Source organism: Condylostylus longicornis, unplaced genomic scaffold, assembly GCF_029603195.1.
Source record: "Condylostylus longicornis isolate FDR11 unplaced genomic scaffold, ASM2960319v2 ptg000135l, whole genome shotgun sequence".
NCBI lineage: Eukaryota > Metazoa > Arthropoda > Insecta > Diptera > Dolichopodidae > Condylostylus > Condylostylus longicornis.
Window position 1 is genome coordinate 4,689,863 of NW_026578103.1, and position 20,518 is coordinate 4,710,380.

General features: G+C 26.6%; 2 protein-coding genes and 5 non-coding genes across 10 annotated transcripts in view; 3 read left to right on the forward strand and 4 right to left on the reverse strand.

The window, feature by feature from the left end:
* The window catches only part of LOC129615484 (dedicator of cytokinesis protein 9), an 80,367-nt gene that overhangs the window by 4,303 nt on the left and 55,546 nt on the right, over positions 1-20,518 (reverse strand). For 2 of the 3 annotated variants that reach the window (XM_055530730.1, XM_055530732.1), the window contains exons 4-13: positions 12,247-12,638; positions 10,390-10,575; positions 10,115-10,232; positions 9,737-9,908; positions 8,343-9,305; positions 8,030-8,283; positions 7,626-7,961; positions 5,708-7,272; positions 4,127-5,651; positions 3,908-4,054 (exon numbers count right to left, since the gene is read on the reverse strand). In XM_055530730.1, the coding sequence (XP_055386705.1) occupies positions 3,908-4,054; positions 4,127-5,651; positions 5,708-7,272; positions 7,626-7,961; positions 8,030-8,283; positions 8,343-9,305; positions 9,737-9,908; positions 10,115-10,232; positions 10,390-10,575; positions 12,247-12,638 (5,658 nt within the window). The remainder of the gene's footprint in view (positions 1-3,907; positions 4,055-4,126; positions 5,652-5,707; positions 7,273-7,625; positions 7,962-8,029; positions 8,284-8,342; positions 9,306-9,736; positions 9,909-10,114; positions 10,233-10,389; positions 10,576-12,246; positions 12,639-20,518) is intronic. The other variant, XM_055530731.1, reaches the window with a different exon arrangement.
* Positions 403-476, reverse strand: Trnan-guu (transfer RNA asparagine (anticodon GUU)). The gene has a single exon. It is a non-coding gene; the product is annotated as a tRNA-Asn (tRNA).
* On the reverse strand, positions 1,401-1,472 carry Trnap-ugg (transfer RNA proline (anticodon UGG)). Its single transcript has one exon. It is a non-coding gene; the product is annotated as a tRNA-Pro (tRNA).
* On the forward strand, positions 2,927-2,998 carry Trnap-ugg (transfer RNA proline (anticodon UGG)). Its single transcript has one exon. It is a non-coding gene; the product is annotated as a tRNA-Pro (tRNA).
* Trnan-guu (transfer RNA asparagine (anticodon GUU)) lies at positions 3,466-3,539 on the reverse strand. Its single transcript has one exon. It is a non-coding gene; the product is annotated as a tRNA-Asn (tRNA).
* Trnam-cau (transfer RNA methionine (anticodon CAU)) lies at positions 3,793-3,864 on the forward strand. The gene has a single exon. It is a non-coding gene; the product is annotated as a tRNA-Met (tRNA).
* LOC129615486 (microtubule-associated protein RP/EB family member 2-like) lies at positions 16,410-19,553 on the forward strand. Of its 2 annotated transcripts, XM_055530734.1 has the most exons (7): positions 16,410-16,697; positions 16,761-16,992; positions 17,062-17,207; positions 17,345-17,534; positions 17,933-18,090; positions 18,161-18,222; positions 19,137-19,553. In XM_055530734.1, exons 2-7 carry the CDS (start codon positions 16,872-16,874, stop codon positions 19,273-19,275), a joined length of 816 nt encoding a protein of 271 aa, XP_055386709.1. In that variant the 5' UTR covers positions 16,410-16,697; positions 16,761-16,871; the 3' UTR covers positions 19,276-19,553. The 2 variants fall into 2 exon arrangements, with proteins under 2 accessions (XP_055386709.1, XP_055386708.1); XM_055530733.1 differs by having other exon boundaries at positions 16,410-16,992.

The following is a 20,518-nucleotide window of genomic DNA, read 5'->3' on the forward strand; positions in this document are numbered from 1 at the left end:
CTTAAAAATCTTAGCATGTAGTTGTAAAACAAACTGCAAAAATAGTACCGCATTAATCAACACACTTTTTTGACAGCACGCGTAGTCCTTTATTGTCAAACATAGGAAGCATTTAATACTAAGTTAGTAGACTAAAATTTTTTTAAACGGATATTTTTAAAACGTTGGTGTTTCGTCATTGATTTAAAAAAAAAAAGAGTTAACAGTTTAATTGTCTTCAAAAAAATCAAGATCAGAGAAAAAACTGAAGGAGGAATTAAAAAAATGGTTTAATGACAAAAAAAAAACAAAGCTGAAATTTGTTAGTAAATATCATGCACTAGCCCTGTGCTCCTTCCAGGAGTGAAGAAGGGAAAAAAAAAGCAATAAACTTGCAGTTTTAATTTTGTAAAAGAAAAAAAGCGCCCCCGGGTGGGCTCGAACCACCAACCTTTCGGTTAACAGCCGAACGCGCTAGCCGATTGCGCCACGGAGGCTATATATGTCGTTTATGTCAATATATTCTTTTCTACTTTTTCTAAATATTTCTTTGTGTTACCACTACGTGCGTAATGTGCGCATGCCTACAAAAAAAAAAAAAATAAAAACCATTAGGTACTCTTTTATTTACAACACAACTAAGAACAAATAAAAAACTAACAACTAATGACAAAAAACATGTATATAATGTTTATATGTAAAAATGTATAATAAATATAAACAACTCTATACAATTTTTTTAAGCCCCATTTTCCTCTATTGAACGAAATTGTTTTATGGGAGTTTAAAAAAAAAATCAAACTATCAAAACTCTATCTGGAACTTAGATAGAAAACCACATAATAAGTTAAATAAATTAATCAAATTACTTCAACTGTTATGCTTTTTTCAATTTCCCTAAACTAGTTTTTTTTGCAATTAAAATGATATAAAGAAATTAAAAATAAAAAAAAAATTATCAGTGAATTAAAGTCCATTTAGAAACTACTACTAATTATTTAAAGGCTTAAAAATTTTATTAAGATTATTAGAAAGAATTTTAGTAAAAAAGTTGGAGCAAGCAGAAATTTCGGGGAAGTGCGTTATAATCTCGGAATATCTCCCATATTTTACCCATTTTTGATGCCCCAAACAATGGTTAAGGCCGGAATTACTAAATCGCAATGTATATTGATAACAAATATTTAAATGAAAGGAATTTTTTTACAAAGTCAATTTTTTAAATGTGTAAATGTGTGATTCCAAATATTTCTTTAAATGGTTATTAGCGAACTCTTTAAAGTTTAATAGCTAATATAAATTATATTTCGCGCAGAACATATTATAAAAATAAAATAAAAAATTTAATTTTCTATTTTATTTAAAAATTTATTTATTGTATTTTATTATTTTTAATAATAATTAAAAATAAAAAAAAAACTGGGCTCAACCGGGATTTGAACCCGGGACCTCTCGCACCCAAAGCGAGAATCATACCCCTAGACCATTGAGCCTCTTGCACGAATAATTATTTTTTCACTTCTTCAACTTGTTTATGTTATTTATTAGCTGATTACATATTTTCTTTTCAAGTCATATTTTCCACACATTTTCAAAACAAAATTTCAAATTTATTTAATGAATACAAATATTTAAAAATTTTCTTTTCTCCTTTTTTCTCAAAACATCCTTGAATTTCTCATTTTCAAAAACATAGTAGCGGTGACACTAGAAAAAAAGAAATGCACAATTACGCTATGTATGCATAGCTGATTGCATATCTATAATATTTAATTTTTCCTTTTAGTGATAAAGAACTGCCATGTATGTAAAGGCAAAATTCTCACGGAATTCCGGGAAAATTTTGAGCCGGAATATTATGTTACATAATTTGTTTTTTAGGAAATATTTAATATACCTTATGTGTAATATAGAATATAAACGTGTAAAAAAATTATATATGTCTATTTAGGAATTTTAAAATGAAATTAATAACATGAAGATATTATGGAGACATAAAACAAACTAAAATGAGTCTCTTCACGACACTAAAATAAAAAAGTAATCCAAATAAAATTATTACAATATTTTTCATAAATAATAAGCCTCGATGCAGGTTTAAACTAAAACGATTAAAAGATTATTGATTTTTTTTTTGACAACGTTAAAGTATATGTATTTATATGTATGTTAAAATTAGTACAAATTGTCAAAAAAGTAAATAATAATTAAAAGTAAATAATAATGGAAAAAAGACGCTCACGGGACAGAGCTTTTTTTTTTACTTAGATAACCAAATAGTCTCGCCTATTATACATGCGTAGGTATGTACATAAGATTATCACATAGTACTAAAATTATTTTCCAACAAAGTAAAATAATTCGACAAAAATGTTTTGATACGTTATCACTAGGCAGAAAAAATGATAAAACGCAACGAGAAAACCGAGGCTACTTTTTGTATACATTTCAATGACAAATTGCCAGAATCAATTAATTAATAGAGATCGAACAAATTTTTAACAACCAAATATACTTCTTCGCATTTTTTAGTAGAAATACCATAAAAACGCTTTTAAGAAATACCATTTTGTTTTAAATTCTGGCAATTCTGGTTATTCCTTTGTTAATTGATTTAAATATTAAAATTTTAGTAGAAATAAAAAGTAGATTGATGAGCGCAAACTTTTATTAATTACCATAACGATCAAAAATCAGGAAAATTCAATACCATTATGATAATGTATTGAAAGCTACTCAAAGGTATCAACAACTGCATGATTTTTTTTTACTATGAAGATTATTAAGAGCTTTGATCATCAACTGTATCAAAACTGCTTTTAAACTTATTTGACAGCATATTTTATATCACGGTATGTATGTATTATGTGTATGCATTAAATAGATAGAAGGTCGATAGAATAAATACATTCTATTCAAATATAACATTGATCAAAATATTGGTAGAGGCTCAGTGGTCTAGGGGTATGATTCTCGCTTTGGGTGCGAGAGGTCCCGGGTTCAAATCCCGGCTGAGCCCAGTTTGTTTTTTTTATCTTTTTCATAAAAAATGTTTATTTCATTTTTTTTTTTTGCTTTTTATGTAAATTTGTGAATAAATTTTATTCGTTATACAGGAGAACCAATAAGAAATTATATAGACTTAATATAGGAAACGATATTACATTATATAAAATTATACAAGATTATACAGAAAACTAGTATTGTGAAATCATTTTTTTCGATTTATTTTTAATGAAACCCTCTATAAATATTATTTCTTAATATGTAATTGTAAACACAAACAAACTTTGTGAATTTTATCCTCTTTTGGTTTTTCTATTAGAAAATATTTTTTATTTTTGAAAGACAAGATGTTTTTTTAAATGCTGGTGAAAGTTTAATTTCACTAAAAAGAATAATTTAATTCAACGAACTTGATAACATAATAAATATTTTATATACTTTTGTTTATTTCATTTTTTTTCAGTAAAAAAAAAAAAAACACGCCCCCGGGTGGGCTCGAACCACCAACCTTTCGGTTAACAGCCGAACGCGCTAGCCGATTGCGCCACGGAGGCACATCCACAATATAACCCAAAATTATTTTTCAAACAATTCTCCAATTTTTCTACCACTCTCGATATTTTTTTTATCTTATTGACTTTGCAAAATAAAAAAAAACACCAAATTTCATACAATATCATTCAGATGGATCTGCATTTTCTTTGAAAAATATTTCATTATTGCCTGAATTTTCACTTCACAAGGTAATTTTATAAAATTTTCCTAGTATACATAATATGTATGATAACTGTTTGAGTAATATATAAGAGCAGAGTGGCGCAGTGGAAGCGTGCTGGGCCCATAACCCAGAGGTCCGTGGATCGAAACCACGCTCTGCTATGTTTTTTTTCAATACTTTTTTTTATCTATACAAATTACTTACTGGAGATGAGTCCATAATCATTTTTACAACATCAGCACCAAATTTATCTTTATACTGACGTTGAAGTCTTTCTGATATTTCGCTTAGAGATGTCAATTTTGGTTCTTTATAAACATATTCAATACCATGATCATCATCAAAGTACATCTAAAAAAAATTATTTGCTTCGTTTTACAATTTTCTCTTTTTTTAGTTTCAAAACTTTTAATATTAATTTACCTGGCCATAGAACACGACCCTGTAAAATCTTCCTAAGAGTCTCTTTCCAGTTCGATTAACTTCAATGATCTTGTTATAAGCTTGCATTAAATGCTCGTAACTGTGTGCTAAACTTAAATAGTCTCGACGTTTTTCATATATCGGAACAATAAGCCTATACAAAGGTCCAAGGCATTCAAAACGTTCAGCTCTGTCTAAATATATTGCACAATCTTTTAGTTGGTCCAATAAAATTTGGCTATTATACTGGGAGTCTTGAGAACCTGAATCAAGTTTTAAACCTTTCTCGTCACGTGGAATGTTTTTAGATATGCATTGAAAAGCCTCAGCTCCCCAGTTAATGCAATCGTCACCTTTTAATTTCAAATATTCCGCCATTAGAGCAGCAATATGTAAATAACAGCAGGCTGCCTCTGATAAATTGCCATTATGTTCATGATTTCTTGCCATGGTTATGAGCCACGTATGCCGTAACTCAGGAGTTGTGGCATATGAATTCGCTAAAGAATGTTGCAGTTCAAGTAAACGCTCTGGATCCATATGGTGTGCTTGCATTTGAGCAGTGGCCATCAGTACCGTTCGAACACGCCTTGTTAAATCCTTGACTTCCACAGGAAAAGCGGTTCCTTTCATAACTTTGTCACTTGTAGCATAACTATTTATTAGGGACAGTGATTCTTGAAATCTGGCGTTATTCAATCCAATCACATTACCAATCATTTGTGAAACTGATATAATTACTTGTAAATGAACTCGAGTGCATGATCTACGACCACTAAATTCAAAATTTGACCTCATCAACAGGTAAAGGACGGCACACGATTCATGTCTTATTGTAACTAAACGACTATCACAGGCTTTTAACAATTCATACACAATTTGCCGACATAAATTCGCACTTCCTTTAAACAATGCTGGTGAAAAGTTATTAATAAAAGCTCGAAGAGACGCAAATACATGTTTCGATAAAAATTCTGATTGACCTAATTGTAAGTAACGTAAATAAACTTTTGCTAATTTTGGTAAGCTATGGCTTTCAATTAATTTCTCTCGAAATTGTATACAATATAATCCCATACAATCTAAAATAATCATCCCAACTTCTGTAGCTAAATTTGATTCGTACAAAGCTTGGTGATGCCGAGCAGTTTCTTCAAGAAGATTTTCCCGATTTGTCAAATTTAAAGTTCCTGTTTCTAAACCGGAAAGACAGCTTTCACTAGCCGGAGATGCTATACGAGCCGGTAACGTACTTGCCTTGGCTGCTCTGGACCTCTGAAAATCTTTTCCGTCATTTAAAATGATATTCTTGCGGCCAACATAACGAAAGTTAATTAAACATGAATCAAGTATAGTAAGAAATGCTATTATCTCATTTTCAGTACAATTTTCCCACCACGCAATCATATGATCTTGTGAGAGATGTTTAACAACAAATAAAAAGCACGTTAAGAGATCTTTTGTTTCATTTAAAGAAAATTTGTCGCAACGAGGCATTTGAATTGCTTGCGTAACACTGACAGACCTAAAAGAATTTGCAGTAAAGTAAAATGAAATTTTAAAAAATTTTAATCAAAATACCTTGTATGTCCCACACTTCCATTACGCATTTGAACTTCTGCTGGCGGCGATTCGTTATTTAATGTGTGTGTATCTTGCGAGTTATCGGAAATTTGAGAGCATAATGATTGTGTTGACCTTTCTATATTATTCATAACGGCTTGTCCAGCGATAGCAGCCAGGTAATTAGAATCCTTCAAATGCATTGATGCCCTTATTGGACTAGGATGATCAAAATGTAATGTTAATCTGCTTTTTGTTTTTGGAGTACTTCCAACTGAATTTATTGCAGAATAATCTTTGGCAGATAAAACAAAGCTACTGCTACATGACATTCGATTACTCATTGACACTGAATCGTATCCATTAGCAAAAACTGGACTTTTAACCTCAGAATCTGTGCACAATCTTTGCAAATTCTCCATAATTATACTTAAAAGTGGTATGTATAGCAAAGCAATTCGTGATAATTGTCCTCTATTTTGATATCGATCATCTAACTCGTGCTTAGCCAGAAAATCTTTTAAAATATTTAATGCATAACGCCTAACACATCCGATTTCATTGAGACTACTTTTAATTTCTTGTAATAGTAAACCAGCTAAAAAGTGTTGTCTACAAAATTCTTCTGATAGAGTAAAATGTGATATCAATTCTGATGATCGATTTTTGGCAATTAAAAGAAAAGGTAAATTGAGCGGTACATAATGTTCGTGTTGGCATAATTCTTGTAAAAAATTAAATTTGAATTCTTGAAGTATTCTGGGGTCCCCCGGTGAAAAACGTTCCATGTAAAATCTAATTAGTTTAAAAATGAAACCGCGATCCATGTACGATAAGCACCGTTTAATAAATTGTGAAAGAGATTTGTTTAATTGTTGAGTTTCAATTGGCAAATCTTTGTAACGCTGAATAATATATGGAACCAATATTCTCAGAAGAGATTCAATTCGTTGGTGATATTCCTTTGGGAATCTTTCATTTCTTAACATTCGAATACGACCTGAATCCAACAAATGCTGAGCCATACTTTTAATTATAATATCAAAAAATATATTCGAATATTTCATAAATTTATTAACAATAAGAAAATCAGTATTATTTGGATGTAAGATATCTGGTAAATGACGGCATAATTCTTCATGAACTGTAATTGGACGACTATTATCTCTTTTTATATAAAAATTGGGCGTGTAGAAAACGTATTTAACGTAAGAAAATAGAAGTTCCTTCCTTCCAGCTTCTTCAATAATCATATGAATTATATTAATTAACAAACGAATGATATTTAATCCTATTTCTTCATTAGTTGTATTAACTAATAGGGTAAAAAGTTGATTTAATATCGTCGGTAAAAAAGCTATTAAAGATGATATTTGTATTGCATGAGCTGCTTTTAAAATTTTACATGTTTCTGATATTGCTGGAATCGCGTGCATTTTTGATTGTTCCATTAAACGTTCTACATGGGCAAACAAATTGTGTAAATGTTGATCTGATGTCAACACTGTCGAATCCAATCGAAAAGCAACAGTAAAAAGTTGACGCTGATTGTCAATCCACTGAATTTCTGGTCCACAATTCTGCTAAAAAATTGTAAAAAGTTTTGTAACGTGTAGAGGCAAATAATAAGCAGCCAATGGGCCAAAAAAATTTTTAGGAGGATGATTTGTCAGTGCGAATGGCAAATGTACAAAACAAACAGATGAAAAAAATACAAAATGAGTGTTAGTTTTATTTAAATGACTAAAATGTAAAATGTTGCTATTTTTTATTATACTAATTCTAAACACAATTGTGTACGTAATAATAGGTATTTATATGTATGCATGTATTTATACAAAAAAATGGAACTATTGGAGTTATGATACTTCAATATTTCAAAATGGTATTTACAAAAATTATACCGACATTTAGGAAAATTAAGAGCATTTCTTACCCCTTTTCCTAATCCTAGAGGCTGAATAGCTAAATAACCAACTGGAAGTGAAGCAGCGACCGGAATAATTTGTTCCTCAAGATTGATTTTTCCTTTATTTAATAATGGTAGCCATGAATAACCAATAGGTGTCTCGAAGGCAGCATAAGCATCACGTTTTTTGGAAAGATTGCAGGAAACATGAAGAAATGAAAATAATATATGATGCTGTGGTGTTATATGAAGGGGAAGCCGCATTTTTATTTCCTCATACCATGTTGGATTCGCATTATGATGTATGACAGGGCATGAAATTTTATCAACAAAGAGATTTTGTCCGGGTCGACCATATATACACTGAAATAAAAATATAATTTATATATCAAAAAAATTCATTGGCGCTTTCAAAAGCTATAAAAAGCCACCTTTAATGGTACTGAATTTTCATCATCACTATCTCTTAGTTCTATTACAACAGTTATATTTCGTGCCCTTGAAAACAATTTTTGACTATCAAACAATAAGGAAATCGGATAAACATATAAGTGGTTAACAAATGTTGTAAAAGGGTGAATATCTCTTTCATAAGTGCCCAAAAATTCTGATATTTCAATTGTTGGATCTCGCTGTGGTGGTAACGGAAATGGCTTAAGTGGTGCTAGGGTTGATGTTAAGCAATCTAAAATGAAATAATTTACTTAATTAGCCAAAAAAATTTCCAATATTTTCATCTCTTACTATTTGGCAGTTCATTTAAAATTTCAATACTAATTTTAAGACATCCAGGTATCACAGTTAATTTACTAAATTTATCCGGTTTTCTATATTCAGAAAGTAATTTTAAGAGTTCCTCATCTTTAAGTTTATTGCCTTCTTGTCGGTAAATTGCTGGAAATTCTTCTGTCATATCTAAATCGCTGCTATATAATCGAAATAAGGGGCGAGCTGCCCATGCAAATGGCATACGGTAATTTCCAATTTTTTGGCTATAATTTCTTACAATTCTATTCAATTTTGCTCCTAATTTTGGATCCTTTCCAGCTTTTATATAAGGTTCTGTTGTTTGATTAATACCGCCTTGTAAAATTTTTTCAATTTTAACTACTAAAAATATATCGGGATGAGGTAAAGTTACACTAAGTATAGCATTTTTCGGAAATGATAACCAATCGTTTGGAAGTTTTTTCAAATCATTGGATGGGCTATTGTCTAAATGATTTTCTTCATTAATAGAACCATTGATTTCACTTTTTCGATGACCATTCGACATTGTACGTTGTGGTAGCATATCTAGTACTTCGTTGTTATTCAAATCGAAATAAAAATTTTCTGTTAATTTTTTGCCAGCTTTGACATCATACAATGCTAAACTAGTTATATATGGTTCAACTTGGGTAAAAATTTCTTCATCATCCTCGTAAATGGGATTTTGTAAACGAAATTTTAAACTTTTACATTTAATTAAAATTCTCTGTCCGAATTGTTCTCGGTACTGATCAATATGATCTGATATAGTAGCTTTTGTATGAGTTTGGCAATTAGCAAATAATCGACGACGATGTTCACGGCGTGCTTGAGCTATTGAAATGTCAGTCTCACGGCCATACTTTATCAACTGAGGATTCATACTTTGTTCTAAACCTTTTAAAGTTCCAAAAACCATTGTATTATTAGGACTTGGATGTGGAGGCGGAGAAGGAGCTGAATTTAAAAAATAAAATTAATTTACAATCGTATTCTTTAAGCATTTTTTTATTTTTTCAAGTCTTAGAGAAAGTTTAAAAAGTATTTGTAAAAAAAAAATTAAATGTGACTATATTTACTACGTACTTTTTTTGACTATATTGAAAAATGAAAATAAATTACAAATGATTTTAATTAATAATGTAAATCATTTTTAGTTACAAAATTGTAAGTTGATGGTTATTGAAATTTAGCAGAATGAGTGTGAAAACGTTTAGTTCACAAAATTAGATTCAAAATAAAGTTTCTAAAAGAATATTTTATGCCTAAAGAGCATAAAAATTTAGTTTTCTAAATTACAAAAACAATAATATTCGTTTTAGTTTTCTACACATACATGTTTTTATTTATATCACACTCATAAATACGAGTATAAAATATTTCATCACCTCTTTCCAGTGTTGCAACTCGTTTCTCTTCTTGAATTTTATTTTGCTGTAATACTGATAATAATTTACCAATCCAATCCTTAAAGTCATCTTCATTTTCTGCTGCCAATGTAAACGATTTATGACCAGCTGTCATTCTTAATTCAAAACAAAATTTACCACGTTTTGGATTCTAAAAATGTAAAAAAAAATAAAATAAAATACAAAAATATATGAGAAAATGTGCAATAAGGAATAACAAATTTATATAGCATATTAGATACATATATAGTTAAAATATGTATAGAAAAATTCACTGAATTAATGAAAGAGAAAAAAACACAACATAACTAACCATTTTCAATTGAATTGAATTTAAAACGAAATTATTAATCTTACTTGAACAACTTCAGTACAAAAATCCATTACAATTGTTGCTTTTGCTTCCCCTTGTTTTTCATCTTTATGCAATTCTAAAATGTAAGTGCCATCAACTTCTTGTCTTAGATAGCAATATCTGATGAAAACAAAAAACGATAACGTAGAGCATAAGACCATGTTTTTTTAAATAAAAATTTATTAAAATAAATTATTTTTATATTATCAATTCTCAATATCTTTAGTTTAAATTTAGTGAAACGTTAATTTATATGACAAATAAAAGTATCTCTAACCTTCTTTTAAATGATTTTGATCCTATATGAGCAAACATTCGATCTGAATTTGTTTCTGGTCCTTTTAATAGATATCCCTGTTTAGTAATGGTATCAGCTTGAGATCTTGTCATTTCTTCATCGATTTGTCCTTGATCAACATCAATTTCATAAACCTGTTCTTTTAGTTCTTCACCTGGTGATAACCTAAAAACATATACAGAAAAAAATAATTGAATTTTATTTATACTTCAAATAAATTAGTAAAATTTCTACACTAAATATAAATAAGATATAAGATATAATTCATTTCTATTTTAAGTTTAATTTTGGAAATATTTTGAATGAAAAGAACGTAAGACTGCTTTGATTTTGGGCAAATGAAATTTTAGAATTAAATATAAATTTAAAAAGTTTATTATAAAAATAATCATAAAATTTACTCTTTACTTAAATATGCTACTTCTACTTGTGAGAAAGAAAGATTTATAATACATAAAATTCATATCCTTAATTTTTACCGACCGTATTGTGTATACAATAGGTAGGTTATGTGACGGCAACAAATTTTGCATATCGAGTTTTCGGTGGGAACGCACTTCTCCATGGTAGGGAAGTGTAAATAAACTAATTTTAGCAACCTGTCGGTCTGACGGTCTGTGTATGCGCGCGTGTATCTCAGCTCGGCTGAACCGATTTTGATGAAATTTTTTATGTAAGTTTATTTCGACCATGGCACGGACCAACTTTTGGGATATATCAGGACTGGAGAACTGCACTTTTTAGCGGGCCTGTTTTACATTTTTGACCATTTTCAAATAAATATACAACCGATTTACTTGAAATTTCATATATAAGCTCAGCTCAACCGTCCGCGAAACCTCCTATCTTTTGAAAAAAATCAGGCGTCAGCAACTGCACGTTTACTACAGGCCAAATATACATTTTTGCGTATATAAAACGAAATAATCAACCGATTTCATTGAAATTATTTAAATTCTTTGTATTAAAACAATGAACATATAACATAAAATTTTTTGGAAAGATCAGGGCTCGAAAACTGATCTACGGAACGAATTGATGTAATTTCTTGAAATTTGATATTTCAATTCTGGTTGTTATAGAAACTAACTGGTAAGCATTTCAGGGTATTCGGGCAGCACAAAGCGAAACTCTACTAAGAGCCAAAGTTTCATTTTTCTAGGTATGTTAACTATAAGATGCTATAAGCTTACTAATGCCCTTAAAATTGGAAAGAAGTATTTAAGAGATATTTTTATAATATTCTGTAACACTTTCACTTAACTAGACAATACACATTGCGGTTGGTTATGTGCTGATCACATCAGATTTTTTTTAAATGCTTTCATAATTTACTTTAAATAAGTGCAGTATTTTAAAAAGAAATACAGTTTAACGTTAAAAATCCTTAACGTTAATCAGTAGAATTACTAAAATTTGCTTATAACGACTTTTTAACCCCTTACTACAGCTTCATAGGGTATGGCTTTTGTTTTGTGTACATTAAATACACATTATATATTTTTGTATATACTTACATTGTAAATACATTGTATATACATTCTTCAATAGCATTTTATTCTGGTAGTTTTATTTATACCTTCAAAAAAATGTTAGTAAGAAACCTTAAATATATGTTTAAATTTTTGCTCAAAACAATAACAACTCCTTCTATTTGAACTTTTCTATTGGTTTTGTCATTTTTTAATATCATCAATTCATATGCTATTTACATTTTCTGTACTATTATTCTACGTATATTATAAGTTATACTATGTTTCTACGTATTACATAACTAAATATTTTATAATATGGTTGTAATGCATTATAACAGAAAAGAAGAAAAACTCTACTCACCTAGGAAGATCATGGACAGATCCACTATATGATTTGTATTTATAATGAATCAAATGATTATTTGTTTGGTACGTAAATAATGATTGCCTCGTTAATAAAGTACCAGATGTATTTAGAATTGCAGACTTGCCACATGTTGATCCGTTTGATGATGAAGATTTCGTTGACTTTGATGATTTTGTTGTTTCACTATCATCATTGGATTTTTGTGAATTTGTAGGTGATGATGGTTGACGTATATTACTGTCACCATTACTAAATGGACTTCCGTTTGATTTTTTATCTGAATTAATTGAAAACTGATGATGTGTTACTGTTGTTTTAGTTATTGTTAAATTTATTTGCGGGATTGTACTAGAAACTGTACGAAATTTGCGAGGTAATACCACTTCCTAAAAATGAAAAAAAAAAAATAGAAAAATTAATAAAATAACTTTGATTTTTTAAAAATTACCCTAATTTTTTACTCTAGCAATGTAAGTAATGATTGTTTTGTAAATTTATCAATTCCGAAATAGTCGTAATAATGTATTAAAAATTTTTGGACTTTGAAACGCAATGAATTTTGGAAAACGGATGAGATGTGGAAAAAATATATATATATGATAAACATTATGAGTAAAGTAATCCTTGAATTATTATCACAAGCTTTCAAGTAGATGGGTTGAAACAACTGAGAAAAAACATATAAAAAGACCTTGTTCTAAAAGAAAATTCGTTAATTGTGAAGTTCCAAAATGTCAATTTCGTCATTTTGAGTAAAGTTGAAATTTATTAAGCAAACAAATGATACACAGATCGTTTGACCAATAGATGATCTGATAAAATGAAACTAATAAGCTTTATTTTTTTAAATTTTGTGAGAGATGTGTCAAAAACTGAAAATACAAAAATTTGGTAATGAAATCGAATGAGAACGAGTACAGATATATTTTTAAAAATTTCCGCAGCTATCACAATCTCCTTTCTTCTCTCAATTAGCAATATAATTTTACATCACTTGACACAAAAAAAAAAATCTGTTGTTTGACTATTAAATATACCATAAAGTTTATGAGATTTATTAGAAACAAAATGTAAATATAAATATATTTTATATTTTATACCCTACATCAAAAATATTTGGACTATGATTCATACAGCTTGTAATTCTTTGAGGAAAACACCTATCTAAGAACAATCAGAATAATAAATGCATTGAAAACTATAAAGAAAAATTCATTGAGTCCCAACTTCTACTTTTGCGATAATAAAAGACTTGAATTTTTATTTTGCGTTCTAAGTTTTTTAAAAACTTGTGTGAAATTACAAGCAGTAATGAAAAATATTTCTAAAGATTAATTTTAAATATTTTAATGAAAGATATTTAATAACATATTATTTGCAATTTTACTAAGCATAACCATTTTCTTATATAATTAAAATGATAGGAATTGTTCAAATGGTGTTGAAATTTAGTTGTATAATATCTAAAAAGATTTTTGGATGACGGCGTAGGGTGTAAATGGGTTCATCAAGAAACGCTTATATTATTTCAGTCTTTCTTTAATTTCACTGTGAAAAACAACCACACAAATAAACTAAATTATAATATTATTTTTTTATTGTCGTTGTATGTTTTTTATGTATGTACGTATATTAAATTTAGCGTGGGTTCCATCTAAAACTTGTATATGTAAATATTAAAGTTAAATATTATTGGAAAAAGCTTTATATGTGCGACTAATATTGAAAATATTTAACACTCTGTTCACTTTATTTTAAGCTTCAATGAAAAAATCCATTTAGGTATCTGTTTTTTTTTTTGTATGATGTTAGTGAAACTGATGTTCTCTTGTTGAATTGTTAAAATTCCAATCTCTCACCTGTTCATTTTTCGTATTATTTTTTTCTTTTATACTATCTAATTTGAATAGTATTAGTTATAGGTAGTTTTAGTGAAAAAATGATTTCATACAAAATTCTTATTTACATTTTTTTAATATGAATGAAAATTGAATATAAATGAAGTTTTTATTTGATATTTTTGTATTATTTTTTATTCAATTAAGGTTTTTTTTAACTTAAAGTATTTCAATAGAGTGAAAACTAGTAGAAATTAAATTAAAAGCTCTTTTCTGAATTTCTTTGTCAATTTAAACTAGGACATTTGAAAAAAAAAAATTCACAATAAACTATTTAAGTTCGCCAAATATACATACTTATATAAACTTAAATCTTTGTCATGAACAAATAGAAATTTTCAAAATTTTTTAGAAAAATTATTTGAAACTCATGTAAATTAAAATTTATATTATTAAATACACTATTGAATAAGTTTTCTTGTTTAAATTTTCATTTCAAGAAACAATTCATGTGGTCAGAATTGCAAACTTTTTGACTTTTGGCAGTACTTTAACATGTTATTAACATGTTTGTGGTCACTATTTTAAATTTTCTGACTTGATGTAGTACTATGATTTTGAAAAAAAATTTCATTTTGAAATACTCAAATTGAATTCGATACCTTAATTATTTAAAAATATTAAATTATTAATTTTAAAATTGCTACAAATTACCATAAAAAAAGTAATTACCTCGAAATTTGATTTTGCATATTAGGCATTTAGTTGAAACAAAGTTGCAAGTCTGACCACTATTTGCAACAATTTTACAACGGCTACTTAATTTAGCAAATTAACTGTCAATCTGCAAAGTTGTTGGTACATTATTAATTCATAACAATATTTTCTTTAATTAACAAATTAAATTTTTCAAAATAATGTACGTATCAGGTATCGATTCGAAACCTATTAATTTTTTGATTCACACATTTTACTAAAGATCAACTATTGTATGAGACAGCCCAAAGAGAACTTTGTTGGTAATTAGCAAACATTTTTGTTTTATTTTATAATTCGCAATCTCAAATTAGATTCAACGTTTTCCATCTAAAAAATATTTATTCAATTCATTTTATTATTGAAACTTTATAAATTTAGAAACCTAATTTTTGGTTATTATTCATATTGAAATTGAATTTTTATTACTTGATTTTTTTAAGAAGAGTAGAATGAGAAAAAATTTGCATAATAAAACTTTAGAGAGCAAGAAAAACATGTTTTCTTGCAAATACAAAAATTTTTATGTTCTTTTATAATAAATGTAAAATTCTTATTCTTATTTAAAATTAAAATATTTTTGTTACGAAATGAAACATTTATTTTAAGCAAAATTTATAAGGAATAGAAATAATTGTCAAAAAAATCAACCCAGAGCTTAAATTTCATTTAGAAATTTTTTCGTTTTAAAATTTCCTTTCTAATTTATTATTTAATTCCTTTGTGAGCAAAAGAAATTATTTTACACTCATAATAAATATTTTCTGCTTAATTTAAAATTTTTATTTTGCGTTAAAAAGCATAATTAAATTGGAATATAAGTAACAAAATATCCTTTTTCACTTTATAATTAAAAATGGTACGTTAATAGGAACATTTTTTATGTATTTAGGCATACATATATAAATTCTTAAAAGTGTTATATTTATTAAGTACAATTAAACAAAATTTTACCCTAATTGTAATAAATATTATAATGAAACACAACTGAACTCCATAATATAAGCAAAAGCAACAAGTATAAACTTCGTCACATATAAAACATGAAAAAAAATCCTTCAAAACGATTATGTCATTTTTTTCTCCCTATACAATAATTGTATAACAGTATGAATTTAATATTTTCTTTTCTCTTTTACTCTACCATCTTTTTCTCTATACAATATTTTAACTACTATTATTGCTACTATATTATATATGTATTTTTGTTTATATTACCCGCCTTATTTAATAAAATTTGTATATTATATAGGTGAATAAATAAATTCAATTTATACATACACAAACATAAATATATTGTGTAAAAAAAAATTTAATTTATAATAATGAAAATATCTAAAATAACGTCACTTTTAGTTCACTTTGAAGTTTCTCCTAAATCAGTCAAGTCATACAAAACTTGTCATACACCATCAGAAAACTATTTCGAATTTTTGATTTCTTTTTATTTTGTTTGTTATTATTATTAATACTATTTAAAATTCAAAATTTTATTGATAGTTAATCATATTGTAAGTTCGTAATTGTATTTTTTAATTTGTCAAAAAAATAAATAAACATAAACAGGCGTATCACAGTTTCAAATTCATTAATAAATTAATAGTTATTTGCTTCTTTAATAATCGATTAGTTTCAGTCTCCCTCTCTTATTTTCCACCTTTGCATTAAATTTATTTATTAATTGAGAAGAGAAGTTTTTTAAGATCATCTCTTAATGTTTAATATAAAAACTATTATTAAAATAATTTTACCGTATAACAACGTGAGGGACGAACGGAATTTTTATATTTAAGAAAACAGTGATAATTATTAAAGAATAATAAAATTTTAGTTGATCTCAGTCAGGCAGAGGTGCTTATTAAATTTTGTTTACATAAAAAATATACTCAAATTTTTTTCTTAAAAATATTTCAGTGTATTAATTTAATCATAGTTCACAACAATTCAATAAAAAAATATAATAATTAAAAATCAAAAACAAAAAATTACAATTTATAATTTTCAAATAAGAAAATTAAAGAAAAAATGGCAATAAATGTTCCATTAACAAATTATAGTGGAGAAAAACTTTCCCGCCATGAATTATTAAATTGGGTAAATGATACATTGTCAGCAAATTATAAAAAAATTGAAGAATTGTGTTCTGGTAAAATTTTAAAAAATAATGTTGAAAAACAAATGCTTAACATCTTTCTTAAATTTTGACAAATTTTAGGAATAGCATATTGTCAATTAATGGAAAAAATATTTCCTGGTTCAGTAGCTATGAAAAAATTAAAAGTAAATGCCAAAATGGATCATGAATATATCTGGAATTTAAAATTATTTCAATCAGCATTTACAAAGCTTGAATGTGATAAGGTAGAAACAAAAATCATAATTTATTGTTATTAAGTGTTTTGTAATTTAAATCTTGTATTATGATATCATAAAATATTTTATTTTTTAATTTTTGTTTACTTGATTTTTTTTTACGAATTACCACATCAATTCTCAAGACTGTACCAATAAATCAATTGATGAAAGGGAAATTTCAAGATAATTTTGAATTTTTATTATGGTTTAAAAGATTTTATGAAGTTAATGGTGGTTTAGATGTTGATTCATCAAAAAACAAGGAAACTAATAATAATAATATTGTAAAAACTTCAACAAGAAAATCATTATCGACAAATCTTACAACTACTGGTAAGCTAGACCTTGAATATTAAATAAAGCCAACTATGCATTTATTTTTCATCAGTATCATTAATTTTTCGATATTAATATTTACATATTACTTTCATACACGTAATACATATATGATATTTGTATGTATAGGTATATATATATATGTAATTTCATTGCTTATTTTTTGAATTTCTTATAACAAAAAAAAAATAACTCTAAAGGTATTACAAGTTTTAACCTACACAAAAAATTGATTTGATTATTTTAAGCGAAGTATACAAAAGAATGTGATTTGCACTTACATACATACGTACATACATTTTCTTAGATACAGTGTAATTTGAACGTATTTGCACATCACATTATATATTTTAGCAAATTAATGACAACTTTACTTTATTTTTTGCTATTTATAGATAAAACAAGTCAAAATTCCTCATCAAAAAGTAGTTATAAAGGTACACCATCGCCACATGCACAATCACCAAGATCACAATCACCAAACAAAGATGGTTCACAATCACCATCGGCTCTTAAAATATTAAATACAGAAAGAGATACTCTAAAACTTCATGTGAGTATAATAATATCAAAATATAAATATGGAATGTATTTATTTTTATTAAATATATTTTTACTTTTAGTATGAAACTGTCGAAAAAGAGAAATTATTTTACTTTGACCGATTACGGAAAGTAGAAATTTTGTGAGTATATAACAGTAATTATTATCAATACAATAATATAGCTATACGAGTACATATTAGAATTTCGAATATAGGTACGTCATAATAAATTCTGGAATACCTTTAAATTTGCTGATCAGTTCAGATCTATTTTCTTCCATAAATTTACACTGTGCAACAATTTATATTAGTATAGTATTTATGTTAATCTCATAAAAAAAATATTTTATTTTCTTCATAAAAATATTGTTCAATTTTTAGTTCATTTTCCAAAAAAAACTCACAATTTTGTATACAATTACGTATTTCGAAAAATAAATTTACTTATATACGAATTATAATCTTCAAAATAACAAAAATATTAGCGAATTTCTGACTGAGTAATTGACAAAAATGTCAATTCGAAATTCATTTTTCTTGAGACAACATATAATATGAAAGTCTACATTAAAAATTATTCGTCAACTATTTATTGAGTTATTTCTATTAATCAATTTCAGGTCGTATTGTGAATTGCTTTAAAGAGCATTAAATTTACAATAAACAAAAACAATAAATTTACAATAAACAAATTTATTTATTTTACATGCAAATACATAATAAGCGTTCTAGTAATTTGGTATACATTATACGTTACTGCACATGCAATATCAATATATTTAAATCTTCAAAACAGAAATGTTTATACGTTCTATACGGAATGTTCGACTTCGAACGGCATATCTCAATTTTGGTTAAATCACATAGAAAATATGTTTTCTATATCGAGAATTTAATTTAATATTAAAACAATTACAATCTCAATTTTCGAATAAATTAATATATGTATACGTATTAAGTATATGTATATAATTTAAGGACCTAAATTTTCTTCAAGCAATCATTTTGAAACATTTTAGATAAACAAATGTTATTATTACATTTATTATTTGTAGATGTGATGAAAATGAAGACAATCCCGATTTCGCAGATATTATAAAGAAAATTCGAAATTTAATGTATCAAACTGAAGGAAAAGGAAATGAGGAAATTATTACAACAAATGAAGAACCTGAAGTACTTGAAGAATATTGAAAATAAATTTAATTTCTGCAAGAACCAAGAAATTTTTTAGTTAAAATTTATATTTTTTTTCTGTACTTTGTACTTTTTTCCCATTTTTATTTTTATAAATTTTGTGATTGTTTTATATAAATATTTAATATTAAAATTAAACTAATTGTTAATTATTAAAATGCAAGCAAGTTAAAGAAACAAAATTAGTTATTTATATTTGGAAATTAGAAAAAAACTTATTAATAATATTTCATTAACTTAATTTTAAAAACATATTTGTATATGTACTTATTAACAAAATAAATGAATCGTTAGAAATATTGTATTTAATAAATTATTGAAATTATTAAAAATATGAATTTCCACAATTTTGAATGAATATTTTGAGCAAAAGGGTTGTATTAAAAATAAATATAAGTAAAAAAATAATTGATGTTATAATTGAAATATGGCATAAATAATATTTTATTACACAATATAATTAAAAGACGTGAAAATAATTAGCATAGAAAACTTCAGTTCAGAAGTTTCAAAATATTCTTCTTTTAAATATAGTTCTAAGTTTTGCCCAAAAATTTATTGATCCTGGAAAATTTCTAACAATAGGTATCGATTTTCACATTATCACACCTAATGTATTAAATTGCAATAAAAAAGATTGAATATTTTAGAATATATAGGATCTGGAAAGATGTCTTTTTTAAAAATATTTTTTCAGATCCTATATTTTTCCAATTTTAATGAATTTATTTGAAATTTGCTAAGTTTAGTATAGTAATATGATGAAAATTATGTAACTGCAAATTGTATAAATTAACTTTATATCCAGAATTAGTTTGGTTATATTTGAATCTCTGCTCTATTAACATGACCATTATAGTAAATATAAATTGTTTTATATTGTACATATTTAATGTACGATTTATAGAGGGATTTAACAATTACGCGTTACACATAGTATCAAATTTTTTCATACACAAGTTCACTGATGAAGATTTCCAAAATTATATTATATAATATAATTTTAATTAAAAGTTGAAAAGACAGACAGTTATTCTTGAAAGGTGTTTTTTGTATTATTTCTACCAGTAAATGTTTTCTCTTCACTACTACAAGTAGTTTGTATCAGGAAGTAAACACTTTTCCAGCTCTTTTCTCTTTTGTTTAATATTTTTTTTTTGTTTTATTTTCTTTTATTAATTTGTTACTTTTCTTTTGAAAACTCATATTTATTGTGCAAAATAAATAAATATTTTTTTTA